This window comes from Panthera onca, chromosome C1 (assembly GCF_046562875.1).
Source record: "Panthera onca isolate mPanOnc1 chromosome C1, mPanOnc1 haplotype 2, whole genome shotgun sequence".
Lineage (NCBI taxonomy): Eukaryota > Metazoa > Chordata > Mammalia > Carnivora > Felidae > Panthera > Panthera onca.
The window spans coordinates 200,650,493-200,662,992 of NC_138346.1; the positions used below are offsets into that span (position 1 = coordinate 200,650,493).

The 12,500-nt window shown below is 50.9% G+C and overlaps 1 protein-coding gene across 1 annotated transcript in view; it reads right to left on the minus strand.

The window, feature by feature from the left end:
- Positions 1–8,061: 8,061 nt before the first annotated feature.
- LOC132671774 (nuclear inhibitor of protein phosphatase 1) overlaps positions 8,062–12,500 on the minus strand; it is a 20,092-nt gene continuing 15,653 nt past the window's right edge. The window contains exons 6-7 of the mRNA XM_060622972.2: positions 11,708–11,772; positions 8,062–9,535 (exon numbers count right to left, since the gene is read on the minus strand). Of these exons, the coding sequence (XP_060478955.1) occupies positions 9,182–9,535; positions 11,708–11,772 (419 nt within the window). The 3' untranslated portion in view covers positions 8,062–9,181. The remainder of the gene's footprint in view (positions 9,536–11,707; positions 11,773–12,500) is intronic.

Sequence of the window (12,500 nt, forward strand, 5' to 3'; positions counted from 1 at the left end):
AGCTGAGGGAGAGTGGGAGACAGAGGGGGGAGGGTGGCAGGGAGGATGCATTCTGAGGAACTGGAAGAAGTTTCTGGTAGGAACAGGCCCTGAGAGGCCCCAGGGAGGAGTTTGTCCTTTAACCCAAAGGTTTTGCAGATGAGTCCCTGATGGACTGAATTGCACTACAGCAAGGTTCCGGTGGAGGTGTCCAAGATGGCGTGGAGGGTGGGGAGGGGCACTTAGGAGGCTGCTGTGTGCTCAGGAGAGGGAAACCCCACCTGGGCTGGCGGGCAGGGCAGAGGGGCAGTTAGGAGGCAGAATGGAGAGTGAGGGATGGAGCCCGTGGGCTCCGGGTTAGGACCCCACCCCTCCCATCTGGGCAGGGCCGCTTCGATTGTGGTCAAAGTCTGTGAGGCAGGTGGCTGGGGCCATTGGGACGGGGGCTGAGTGTGCCAGCCTGTGCCAGGCTCACCCCCAACCCCGCTGCCTGTGAACAGTTGATGGTGGCATCGTGCCTGGACTTTGTCTGGTGACCACCCACTTCAGCCCCAGTAATGAGCTTTCCAGAATAACGGGGCCTGAGTCCCAGGGCCAGACTACCCTCTCCACCTCCAGGTGGGGCGTTGGTTCCGCAGTGGGTCTTATGGCTTCTGTCTGTGCTGGGGCAGTGTAGGGGCTCCCCTTCTGCTTTCAAAAGAAGCTTGGAGCAGTGAATTATTTGTTAGCAGAGACAGGAGACCTCTGTCCCAGTAAGTGATTCCAGCCACTGGGACTCTGGGGCCAAGGCAAGCCCTAGAGGCCCCAGAGATAGAGGAGGGGGGTGGAGAGAAGTGGGCCTCCCCCACCTCTTCCCTGAAGCCCTTCCCATTATGGCTTCTCAGGTAGAAGTCTCCAGGATCCCCCTCTCCGCAAGGCTTCGGCGTCCATCTTCGAAGCCTGTGTCTCCAGGTGTGCATACAACTGCGCCCTTGACACGTCCCTTGAGGTTCTATGGCATGCAGTGCCTTGAACTCAGCACTTTCCCTGTAAACCACTCCTCCTGTGTTCCCCTCTGCAGTGAACGGCACCTCTGATGCCCCCAAATGCCCAGACCAGAGACCCAGGATTCACCTTGGGCTTTCTTCCTTGTCTCTGGACTCTGCCCCTTCTCTCCAGCAGCCACTGACCCAGGCCACTCACCCCCACAGCCTTGCCCTTGGCCTTCCCACCTCCAGCATCACCTGTTCCACAGCACTGTCCACCCACCACCTGACGTCCTGGCTCCTCAGGTCCTGGCCCCTGACAACTGTCCAGCCTCGTTTCTTAATTTATTCTTCCAGAACATCCTCTTCAGCTACCTTGAAGCACTTACTCTCTCCCAGTCTTTTTTAAAATTTTTAATTTTATTTATTTTTTTTTAATTTTTTTTTAATGTTTATTTATTTTTGAGACAGAGAGAGAGCATGAACAGGGGAGGGGCAGAGAGTGAGGGAGACACAGAATCAGAAGCAGGCTCCAGGCTCTGAGCCATCAGCCCAGAGCCCGACGCGGGGCTCGAACTCACGGACCGTGAGATCGTGACCTGAGCCGAAGTCGGACGCTTAACCGACTGAGCCACCCAGGCGCCCCTATTTGTTTGTTTATTTATTTTGAGAGAGACAGAGACAGCCCTGACACAGGGCTCGAACCCACAAAATGGCAAGACCGTGACCTGAAACCGAGAGTCAGATGCTTAACCGACTGAGCCACCCAGGCGCCCCTCTCCCCCAGTCTTAACCCCTTCGCTTCCCCAGCCTTTTTGTACATGCCCCAAAGACTTTCCCCAGTCTCATGCCTGGATCAACTCTGTATACCCATCTGATCCCAGCCCTGATCCTTTCCCTTCCAGGGAAGACTTCCTGATGCCAAACTGGTTAGGAGTTACCTGGGCTTGCTCCTGTCCCAGCACTGATGCGCTCAATCAACAAATATTTACTGAGTGCCTACAATGGGCTAGGTTCTCGCCATTTGGGACACATCCGGAAACAAAACAGACAACACTCCCTGCTCCTTGTGGAGCTCACGTTCAGATGGGGGTGGGGAAGACAGACCACAAACAGTACAGAGAAAAATACGTAAATGACCTAGTGTGGGAGAAGGTGGAGAAGGCCATAGGGAAATGGAGGGAGGGGAGAAGGCAGGAGAAAGAGAGGTGGCCAGGCTGCAATTGTCACTGGAGATGGTGGCCTTTGGGTGAAGACTTTGTCTTCCAGCCAAAGACGGCCAGGAACACAGGGCGGTTAGCAAGTTGGGTTTACGACTCAGTAGTGACGGACGGCACGCTCCACAGGGACTGTGGGTGACTCAGTGAGGGGGTATTAGGAAGGACTTGCAGGATTCAAGTTCGGGTTAGGGAGTTTGGGAGCGCTGATGGAAGCAGGGCTTGACCCTAGATTGGATGCTTTCCAGAAGCCAGGCCAGTTCCATGACTAGGGATCTTAATAAATTGTATCTACAAGGAGGGAAGACCAGACCAAGGCTACGGCTGTCTTTAGTAAGAAGCAACAGTCTCTCATATTAGCCAGCGTGCGGGATTGCGTCTGTTCCCTAGGTTTGCCACAACAAATCACCAGACTTAGTGGCTTATAGCGGCACAGATGTATTCTTTCACGGCTCTGTAGGCTGGAGGCAGGAAGGTTGATATCAAGATGTCCGCAGGATCGATTCCTTCTGGAGGGTCTGTGGGAGAACCTGCTCCATGCCTCTCTCCTGGCTGCTGGGGGCTGCTGGCTGTCCTTGGCTTGTAGACCCATCGTTTCAATTTCTCCCTCCATTCACATGCCTCCCCCTGTCTCTGTCTCCTTACTGTCTAAGGACATTCATCATTAGATGTAGGGCCCATTCTAATCCAGGATGAACTCATCTCAAGATCCTTACCTTCTCCTTTATATCATCTGCAAAGACTCTTTTCCCAAATAAGGTCACATTCTGAGGTTTCTGGTGGACGTACGTTTCGGGGCCACAAGTCATAACAGCGATGGTTGGTCCCATTTGTGGTTTGGACAATGTTCATGTTCTGCGTTCAGACACGATTACAGAGTGGTCCTGTTGTGTTCATCACCGACACAGAGTGGCCTTGTCTCATGTTGACGTCCTGTGAAATGGTTTCTGTTCGACAGGAGAACACCAAGGCCCGGCTGTGAGTGTTAGACTGGCTGCTGGAGGCCGGGGCTGCTTTCCTCTTTCTCAACTTGAAGGCAGTGAGGGAGGGGGCCATGCCGACATCTGGGGCAGAGTCCTAGCCACGCAGGCAGGGTTGGGGGACCAGCTGAGTGAGCAAGGGGGAGAGAGGTGGGAAGAAGAGAAGTAATAGGAGGGGGTGCAGAGCAGGGCGAGACTGGCAAAGACTGGCTCTTGGGGCGCCTGGGTGGCTCAGTCGGTTAAGCGTCCAACTTCAGTTCAGGTCATGATCTCGCGGTTTGTGAGTTCGAGCCCCACGTCGGGCTCTGTGCTGACAGCTCGGGGCCTGGAGCCTGCTTCCGATTCTGTGTCTCCCTCTCTCTCTGCACCTCTCCCACTTGTGCTCTGTCTCTCAAAAATGAGTAAGTGTCAAAAAATTTTTTTAAAGACTGGCTCTTTACTCTGGAGGAAATGAGGGGCCTCTGGAGCATTCTGAGCAGAGCAGGGAACGTGGCTAACCAGGGTACCAGCAGGTGAGGTTCTAATGGAGCATTGGGGCAAAAGCCTGACTGGAGTGGATGCAAGAGTATGTAGTGGAGAGGAACCTGAGACAGCAAGATGAGACCATTCTTTCTGGGGGCTGGGGTGCAAAGTGAGGCAGAGAAATAGGAGGAAGCTGAGGTGGCTGGTGGGGAAGTGGAATCAAGGTGGGGTTTGGAGCGGTCTGACCTTTCACGCTGCTGGGAATGGTCCCGGGAGAGGGTGGGCTTGGCCATCAGTAGGAGGGCAGAACTGCGGGAAGGGGACACAGGCTCCAGTGCCTGGGTGGCGGCAGGAAGGCTGTGGCGATGACGGGCGGCGGCCGAGGCAGGCAGGCTGGGAGACCTGGTCATCAGCTCTCTCCAGAGAGCTCCTTGCACTTCTTGTTAGTAACTTTGTCCCCAGGTGATGGTACAGTAGGGTCTGTGCTTTGGTCACCCTGGCCTATGTGTGGAGATAGCCCACCACAGGCCGCAAAGGGCGCCGGGGATGGAGACAGGGGAGTGAAAGTCCTCTTCAGCTATCTCTGTCTTGACCTCAAACTTTCTAAGTGATTAAGTTCTTTCCAGCTTACCTCTTAGCTCTGGCAAAAGGCCCGGCAGGCAAAGCATCCCCTGATGGGAACAGAAACTACCGCCTCAAGCAACCAGAGCTTGACTGCTCACCTGCCCACCCCCCCCCCCACCCCCCCCAGATCTCTGCCCCTCATTTGCCTGATGTGAACCTGGAAGTGTCTTCAGCACTTTGGAGACAGTCTTGGGACACTCGTCCGCTGCCTTCCCAGTGCTGGCCTCGCGGAAATAAATTCCTTTCTCCTTTCTCGTGTCACCGCCACTCTCTTCTCTCTGCCTTTGGATTTTGTCAGCGTGCATGGCCGAACCTGGTCTATTTGGGACCCCGGGGCCAGGTGCTCTTGCCCCCTTGCACCCCAGCCACGGTAGGAAATCGAGAGGGAGACAAATCAGAAACGGACCAAGCCCCAGTCTCTCACAGACCCTAGGCACAAGCAGGGCAGCAATCAGGGGCTCTCTTTTGCCGTTCATAGTCCAAAACATCAGGCCCAGATTTGAATCCCTGCTCTACCACCTGCCAGCCATGTGACCTTGGTCTGTGTACTCTCCTTGAGCCTCGAGGTCCCCCAGCTGTGAAATGGGGCACCACCGACCTCCTCTCAGGGATGTTGGGAAATTTAAGGGGACTAACATGCACAAAGTGCCAGCAGGGTGCAGGACAATGAGCCAGATGGGTTTCCTTCCTCTTCCCCTCAGCTCCCAGCCCCACAGCGATGGGAGGTCACAGGACAACCACAGTGGCTCAAGAATGGGAGCAGGGCCCCGCCTGCCGGCCGACTCCAGAGCTGCACCTGGGCCCGCGTTCAGGGGTGGTTGCCTCCCAATCCAATTTCCCCAGAGGAACAGGCGATGATTTTATTCCACGGAGACAGAGGTCGTCCAAACTCAGAGCCTTCCCACCCCCGCCCTCTATCATACGCTGGGGGACTTTCATTCACCCACCCCCTTTGCTCCTGCAGCTGCCCCTGCTTGGCGTGCCCTTCCCGCCGCCACTTGGAAACATAAAAGGTCGACCCTCTGGTTTTTCATGACCTTCTCCCTGAGCCCTGTTTCCCTTCCCTTCCCTTTTCCTCTCTCTCCCTCCCTTCTTTTCTTCCTTCCTTCCTTTCTTTCCCTCCCTTCCTTCTCTTGCCTTGACTTGCCTGCCTTTCCTTCTTTCCCTCTTTTCCTTCTTTTTTAAAGAGAAAAAAACAATTTCAGTGGACCCCAGTAATTTGAAACTTTCAAATTCCCCAGCAAAGCTTACGGGGTGGGATCTGGCCTCTGCCTTTCTGATTCCCTCCTCTCCCTACCGACCATCCCCACGTTCTTCCATCCTTCCATCCTTCCAGTCTTTCCGTGCCTCTCCTGCTGGTTTCCTCTGCCTGGAGAGGCTTGATCTACACCCCTCCGTGTGGCAATTCCCCACTTGTTGTTCAGTGCTCTGCCCAAATGTCATCTCCCTAGAGGGCTCCCTGACCCCACCTGTCTCTGCTGTCTTCACCCTGTCCATCCTTCCACTAAAGCAGGCAGGCGTCTTGCGGGCAAGGTGGCACATTTTGGCGTGCCCAGGTCACACATTTCCATCCCTGTTGAAAGAAGTGAGTCCCCCACAGCCATGGTTTGCTCACAAGCAAAATGAAGGATCCAGACAGGATCTCATAAATGCTTCAGACTCTAGAATTCTATGATTTGCAGATAATGGGCATATTTTAGGCAGGCTATCTCCAAGCAGCCGATCTTGAGCCGGGAACACCCGGAGAATGGGCTGGTTCCTGTCAACAGGTGTCCTCCATGGGATTTGCCGCCTCTCCCCCCTGGGGAGGGAACAAAGGTCTTCTCCTCCCTCTGAAGCAGATGGCCCATCAGTGGGCACAGGACTCTGGGGAAACCTGTGGTCGCTTCCCCTCCAGAGTGGGTCCGTGTCCCAGGCTGGGGAGAGGCTGTGTCCCACAGCAGCGTCACACTTACTCGAGCAATAGCCATCTGCCGGTCCTTGTGGTAAGCAGGAAGGGCTTATCCATCTGGGGTCGTGTCTCGAGCCAAGTTAAGGGTGAGCAGCGAGGCCGCTCCCTGTGGAGCTCACCTCTGAGAGGCACTACAGCGTGACAGAAATAAACCAGAAATATGGTGCCAAGTGAGCCAGGTGTCCACACAAAGCCTCCTTGTGTCCTGGAACCACCAAACGAAGCCAGTCCTGCTTCCACTGAAGTCAAATGGGCCCTTGAAGGGAAAGATGTTACTTGGCAGGCTTGGATGTTCTCTGCGGGCCTTCTTTGAGACCCACTGCAAGTTTCACTCTGTAACTCAAATTCTGAAACCAAATAATACATAGTATAACCTCTCATCAGGAAGGATTTACTTTATCATCTAAACTAGATCGAAGCCCTTTAACACACCTTCCACTAAGTTGTTCAGTTTGGAACACTTTTCTTCTTTAAATGTCTAAACATGGAGTGACTGGGTGGCTCAGTCAGTTGAGCAGACTCTGTCTCTTGATTTCAGCTCAGGTCATGATCTCATGGTTTGTGGGTTCAAGTCCCGCATCAGGCTCTGTGCCGGTAGCTCAGAGCCTGCTTGAGATTCTGTCTCCCTCTCTCTGTCCCTCCCCTGCTTGCTCTCTCGCTCTCAAAAATAAGTAAAAAAATAAACCTTAAACTTCAACAAAACCTAGTCACAGAGCTACAGCCCACTGAGCACAATGGTGTGCCCCCCACAGGCCAAGCACCTGCTTCAGCTTAGCTCATCCTGGAGGCTGTATAAGGCTCAGGCTCTGGATTCAGACTAGAGTTTCAATCCTGATTTCACTGCAATGGGATCACAGGGAAGCTGATTTTGTCTGTTTTCTCATCTGTAAAATGGGGAATAAAAACAGGCCTCTCCTTAGGGCTATGTAAATAAAACTTGCTGTAATGGTGGGCAGGGTAGACAGGTGTTCAGTGAGGGACTATTAACCAGCACTAACAGTCACCTTCACTACAGTAAGAGGAAGGTGTCCTTTTAAAATAAGGACCCTCATTTTTTTTTTTTTTTTTTTTTTTTCTTTTTTCAACGTTTTTTTTATTTTTGGGACAGAGAGAGACAGAGCATGAACGGGGGAGGGGCAGAGAGAGAGGGAGACACAGAATCGGAAACAGGCTCCAGGCTCCGAGCCATCAGCCCAGAGCCCGACGCGGGGCTCGAACTCACGGACCGCGAGATCGTGACCTGGCTGAAGTCGGACGCTTAACCGACTGCGCCACCCAGGCGCCCCAGGACCCTCATTTTTACAAGAAGCTAAGAGGTCAACTTTTTGTCCAGCTGTGACTTTATGGATCCCTGTTCTTCAGCAAGCTGCTCCTGCTCCAAGGCCAGCCTCTCAACCCAAGGGATTTGGAAGCTAGCTGGCATCTCCATCACAAAGCCACTCCCCGCGTATGAGGTCCTGGCATGCGAGACACGTATGTTCAATCCTAACTCTGGCTGAAATCCCCTATAAAACTATGCAACTTTAGCTTCCTGAGCTGTGGCACCGACGTGAGCAGCTATAACCAGAGAGCCGGAGGACGGCCAGGCTTTGGCAACACCCGCCGGGGACCAGTGTCCCGAAGCCCAGCCTCCCGGTGTCAGTTCTGTGGTTCTGCCTCCCGATGAAGGGCAGCAGGCACCTCTTAACCCACTTTGCTCAGTGAGGCGTCAGTCTGGGGACTGGAATCTCTAATTAGAATTTCCACATTCGGCAGGGGGCATCTTTATTTATGGTAATAAAACAGGGCCAGAGCATCGCCTCCCAAGCCTACCTGCACCTCCGACAAAACATTCCCTGATGGCAGCGGGAATCCGTGATGGCGACCGAATCACAGACTGCACGAATGACAAAAGTTACGTTTAATTTACAATGTAATAAAGGTTACAGGTAAAAAGCTACACATAAAGCGTGAAAAGGCCTATTACACAAATGTACAAATCTCTGTACAAAGCTCATATCACTGTTTGCTACCTTCGTCTCCTGTGTTTGTTACTGGGCCGAGTCCTGGAGCTCTGGGTTATGAGAGCTCTCAGTAAAGGGGGTGGGGGGGGGGGGGGAAGAGCCTCTGAACCAACACCTAAAAATGTCCTCTTAGAGACATCAGTTACTTGCAAAGTAAAATTTTTTCAATTGGAATTGCTGCTCTAACTGGTCATATCCTTTAAAAATTGCCTTCATAACACACTTGAATAGGAAAGCAATGCCTTAAAGAGTAGAGGACAGTACTCTGGAATCAAACGAAAAACTTCAGCAAGTAGAGTACTCAGGTGTGACAAGAGAAACAAGTGAAGTTCAAACAATACCGTAAGTTTCAAACTACCCACCTGTATCTACAGCACTGGTCACAGATGAAGAAAATCAAAATGTTCTCATTCCAACAGAAAGGACAAAAGAGAAAAAAGCCTAACTATTGGACCTCAAAACCAGTGACCCAGGCAAACATTTCTGAGTTGAAACCTTAACTGAAGAATTCTAAACCCTTTTTTGATAGACCTGGGATCCGTGGCGAACCCTTTGCTACCTGGGACTTGCAGGGACAGTAAACAGAAACCAGGCTGCTGGACCCACAGGCTGGTGATGCTGCTGCCATCAGCACAGCTCTAGATGCCACCGGAGGGCCTGGAGTCTCTCCCCAGGGTACACATGACTTTAAATCAAACTGACCCCAGAACGAGGAAGAAAAGAAAAAGGTGGTGATGGAAGAGGCCTGGGAAAGGGCCAGGGCAGCCTACCTAGTGGGAAATATGAAACACTGTTCTACACTCATAGTGTTCTGAAGACAGGTCTTTATGGGATAGTCCAACCCCACCCCAGCTTTAACATTACATGGTTAGGGCCCCAGGAGACATTCTGAAAGACGAGACCGCACACATGGAAAGTTTTTCTCCCTAGTTCATTAGCTCCCCCGTCACCCTTCCACCCAATTCCCACCCAATCCCACCCTTCTCCATGACCAAAAATATCAAATCAGTAAGGAAGGTGTAGGCTTCTTGCCCGGCCAAGCCTCTTTTGCATATTTCTTCTTCTTGGGTTCATTGACAGCTTCGGGGTTATAGACTGCAGGATTTGGTGCAGGGTTCATGTTCACTGCTGACGGCACGACGGGAGTCAAGTCCACGTCAGGGGCGAGGTTCGGGTATGGCATGGGCAAGCCACCGATGAGTGCTGTCCCATGGATGCCGTGTGGCTGAGAGCCGGCTTCACTGTGCGTGGGGGGCAGGCCCCCGTAGAGTCCTCCACTGAATGCAAAGTTCTGCATGCGCCTGCTCCCTGATTCCTCCAGGCCCAGGGAGCCAGGGCCTTCCACCCGCTTCTTCTGTGGTTCACAAGAAACAGAGGAGACAAGAGGTAAGACACGAGAGGGTGTCAGTTAGCCTTTTCTATTCCAACCCTAGAAAACTTGAAGAAGGCCCCTAACCCTCTAGCTTGTTTTGTTTCCTAGACAACCTATTTCACTCTCCTGAAATCTCAGGGTTTGAAGAGACCACCTGACAGTGGTTGTCTAACATTGATGGTTCCCAAATACTGCTCCACACAAAGTGTTCACCATCCTACAATGCACTGGGAAAAATGAGGACGTGTGAGCTTTTCATAAAGTAAAACTTACCCAGTTTAAGTGACTACTCTTTGTCATAAGGTCACACCCCTCCCTCTCTTTTTTGATTTTAAAAATGCCCTTTTAGGAAACAGTGGTGATAACAAGTAATACAAGTATTTAAGTAAAAAGTTAATATCTTCACGTTGACCACACGACTTTTAAACATTAATCTGAGAGCAGAACAAATCTGTGGTGACAGAAAGCAGTTCACTGGGTGCCTGGGGCTGGGGCGGGGGGGTGGGGAACTGACAGCAAGAGTACACAAGTAAACATTCTGGGGTGATACAAAGCTATACATGGAGTATGGTGGTGGTAACCCAGGTGTATACATTTGTCAAAACTCAAACTGTACACTTAAATGTATTTTATATGTAAATTATACCATAATAAAATTGACAAAGAAGTAAAAACATCTGGTTTTATATTTTATTTTTTAAAGTAATCTCTATACCCAACGAGGGGCTTGAACTTACAACCCCGAGATCATGCTCTACCGACTGAACCAGCCAGGCTCCTCTTGCTGGTTTTATACTTTAATGATAACAGAACATTTGGAAGGAAGGAAGGAAGGAAGGAAGGAAGGAAGGAAGGAAGGAAAGAAGAAGGAAAGAAGGAAGGGAGAGAGGGAGGGAGGGAGGGAGGGAGGGAGGGAGGAAGGAAGGAAGGAAGGAAGGAAGGAAGGAAGGAAGGAGCTCAAGGAGAAACGTGACCTGAATGCTATGGAGACAACAGAGAAACACGTCATCTTGTACTTTTTCACACTGGCTTATGAATGCTCATGAAAGATCCCCCTCAACCCTCTGACCCTTTTGGATTAAAAAAGACTAACCAGAAATTTGACAGATATTATCAATCTAAAGTTTAATTTTTTGTTTTGTTTTTTAAATAAAACTTTCTATAGCATCTGTGACCAGCATCTTCCAATCACTTTTTGAATATCTCTGTTGACAGGTCTCACTATTTCAAGGGGTCACTTGCCCCTATGGACAGTCCCAGCTGCCACGTAGTTGCTCCACATGTTGAGCAATTAGAACATCTCTGTAACTTCCACCTCTTGGTTCTTCAACATACCTGATCTTTCAACCTAATCCTGATCTGGGCTGGCTTTCCTATCTGCACCATTCTCAACCACAAGACAAAGGCACGGCCAAGCTGGAGGTGCCATGCAGAAACGCGACAATGTTCCTCCTCCCCTAATAGCTGACTTCAAGCCAGAAGGGCAAGGCTAAAGAAAAGTGGGCCTCTCTGCACCCTGCTGGAGGTAAATTTATAGGCTCCCATCACATCAGAATTTATACACAGCATCCAGCTGGCCAGTCGCCTGCAGCCTTTCTATGGCACTCCAGGATCCCCTAGATTCAGGTGGGGTGAAAGTCTTTCTACAGCATGAAAAAACAGAGGAACAAAGAATGTGTTTTAAAATTAAGCACACACAGGGCGCCCGAGTGGCTCAGTGCGTTAAGTGTCCGGCTCTTGGTTTCAGCTCAGGTCATGATCTCATGATTGTGGGATCGAGCCTCGCATCAGTCTCTGTGCTGACAGCACGGAGACTGCTTGTGATTCTCTCTCTCCCCCCTCCCTCTGCCCCTCCCCTGCTTACACACGCACAGTCTCTCTCTCAAAATACATGAATGAACATTAAAAAACAATTTTAATTAAGCACACATTTAACACTTACCTACACATAAAAGAGTGGGGTTTTATTTTTTATTTTCATTTTTTTCTTTAAAGATTTTAAAGTAATCTCTATACCCAACGTGGGGCTCAAACCTACAACCCCAAGATCAAGAGTTGCATGCTGACTGACTGAGCCTACCAGGCACCCCAAAAGAGTGGGTTTTTAAACCAGACTGTATGGCATTCCGAACAGTGTTACAATGTGCTTCCTACCTTGACCGGGACCACTGCAGTCTGCACCATGTTCCGGAAGCGACCAACTGAGGGATCCACATCCTCTGCAGAAGACACCAGAGGGTAATTAGTTTGATACTCTGCTAGGAGGATTAAGGGAACAGGGCTCACTGCAAACAAAGTAACCACAACAACTCATATTCAAACAGTAGAATACAGCTAGCAATTCTGAGTGTTTACTGAGTGCTGGCACCATGTTAAATCCTCACAACTCTATGAGGCAGGTACTGCTACAATCAACATCTAACAGACACACTCAGGCGTCGATGAGTGAGCTGCCTGGCCCAGTCACCCTGCTGGAGAGTGGGGGGGACCAGGATTTGTGTTCAAGCAGCCAGAAATAGGCCTGGGCCCTGGACCACTGCACTGTACCTACCCTCCCCAAGTTTTTTTCCATTCCACATATGTCCTTTTTTTTTTTTTTTAATTTTTTTTTAAATGTTTGTTTATTTTTGAGACAATGCAAGAGACAGAGTGCAAGTGGCCGAGGGGCAGACAGAGGGAGACACAGAATCCAAAGCAGGCTCCAGGCTTTGAGCTGTCAGCACAGAGCCCGACATGGGGCTTGAACTCACGAACTGTGATCATGACCTGAGCCAAAGTCGGACGCTTAACCGACTGAGCCACTCACGTGCCCCCACATATGTCCTTTTGAAGAGAGAAACCAAAGAGCAGATATTATCAACCCCAAGCCAGTGATAAAATGATGACACGTGAGACATGTGAAGCAGCCACATACCACATACCTTGCCAATGCCTGCTCATTAGCAAA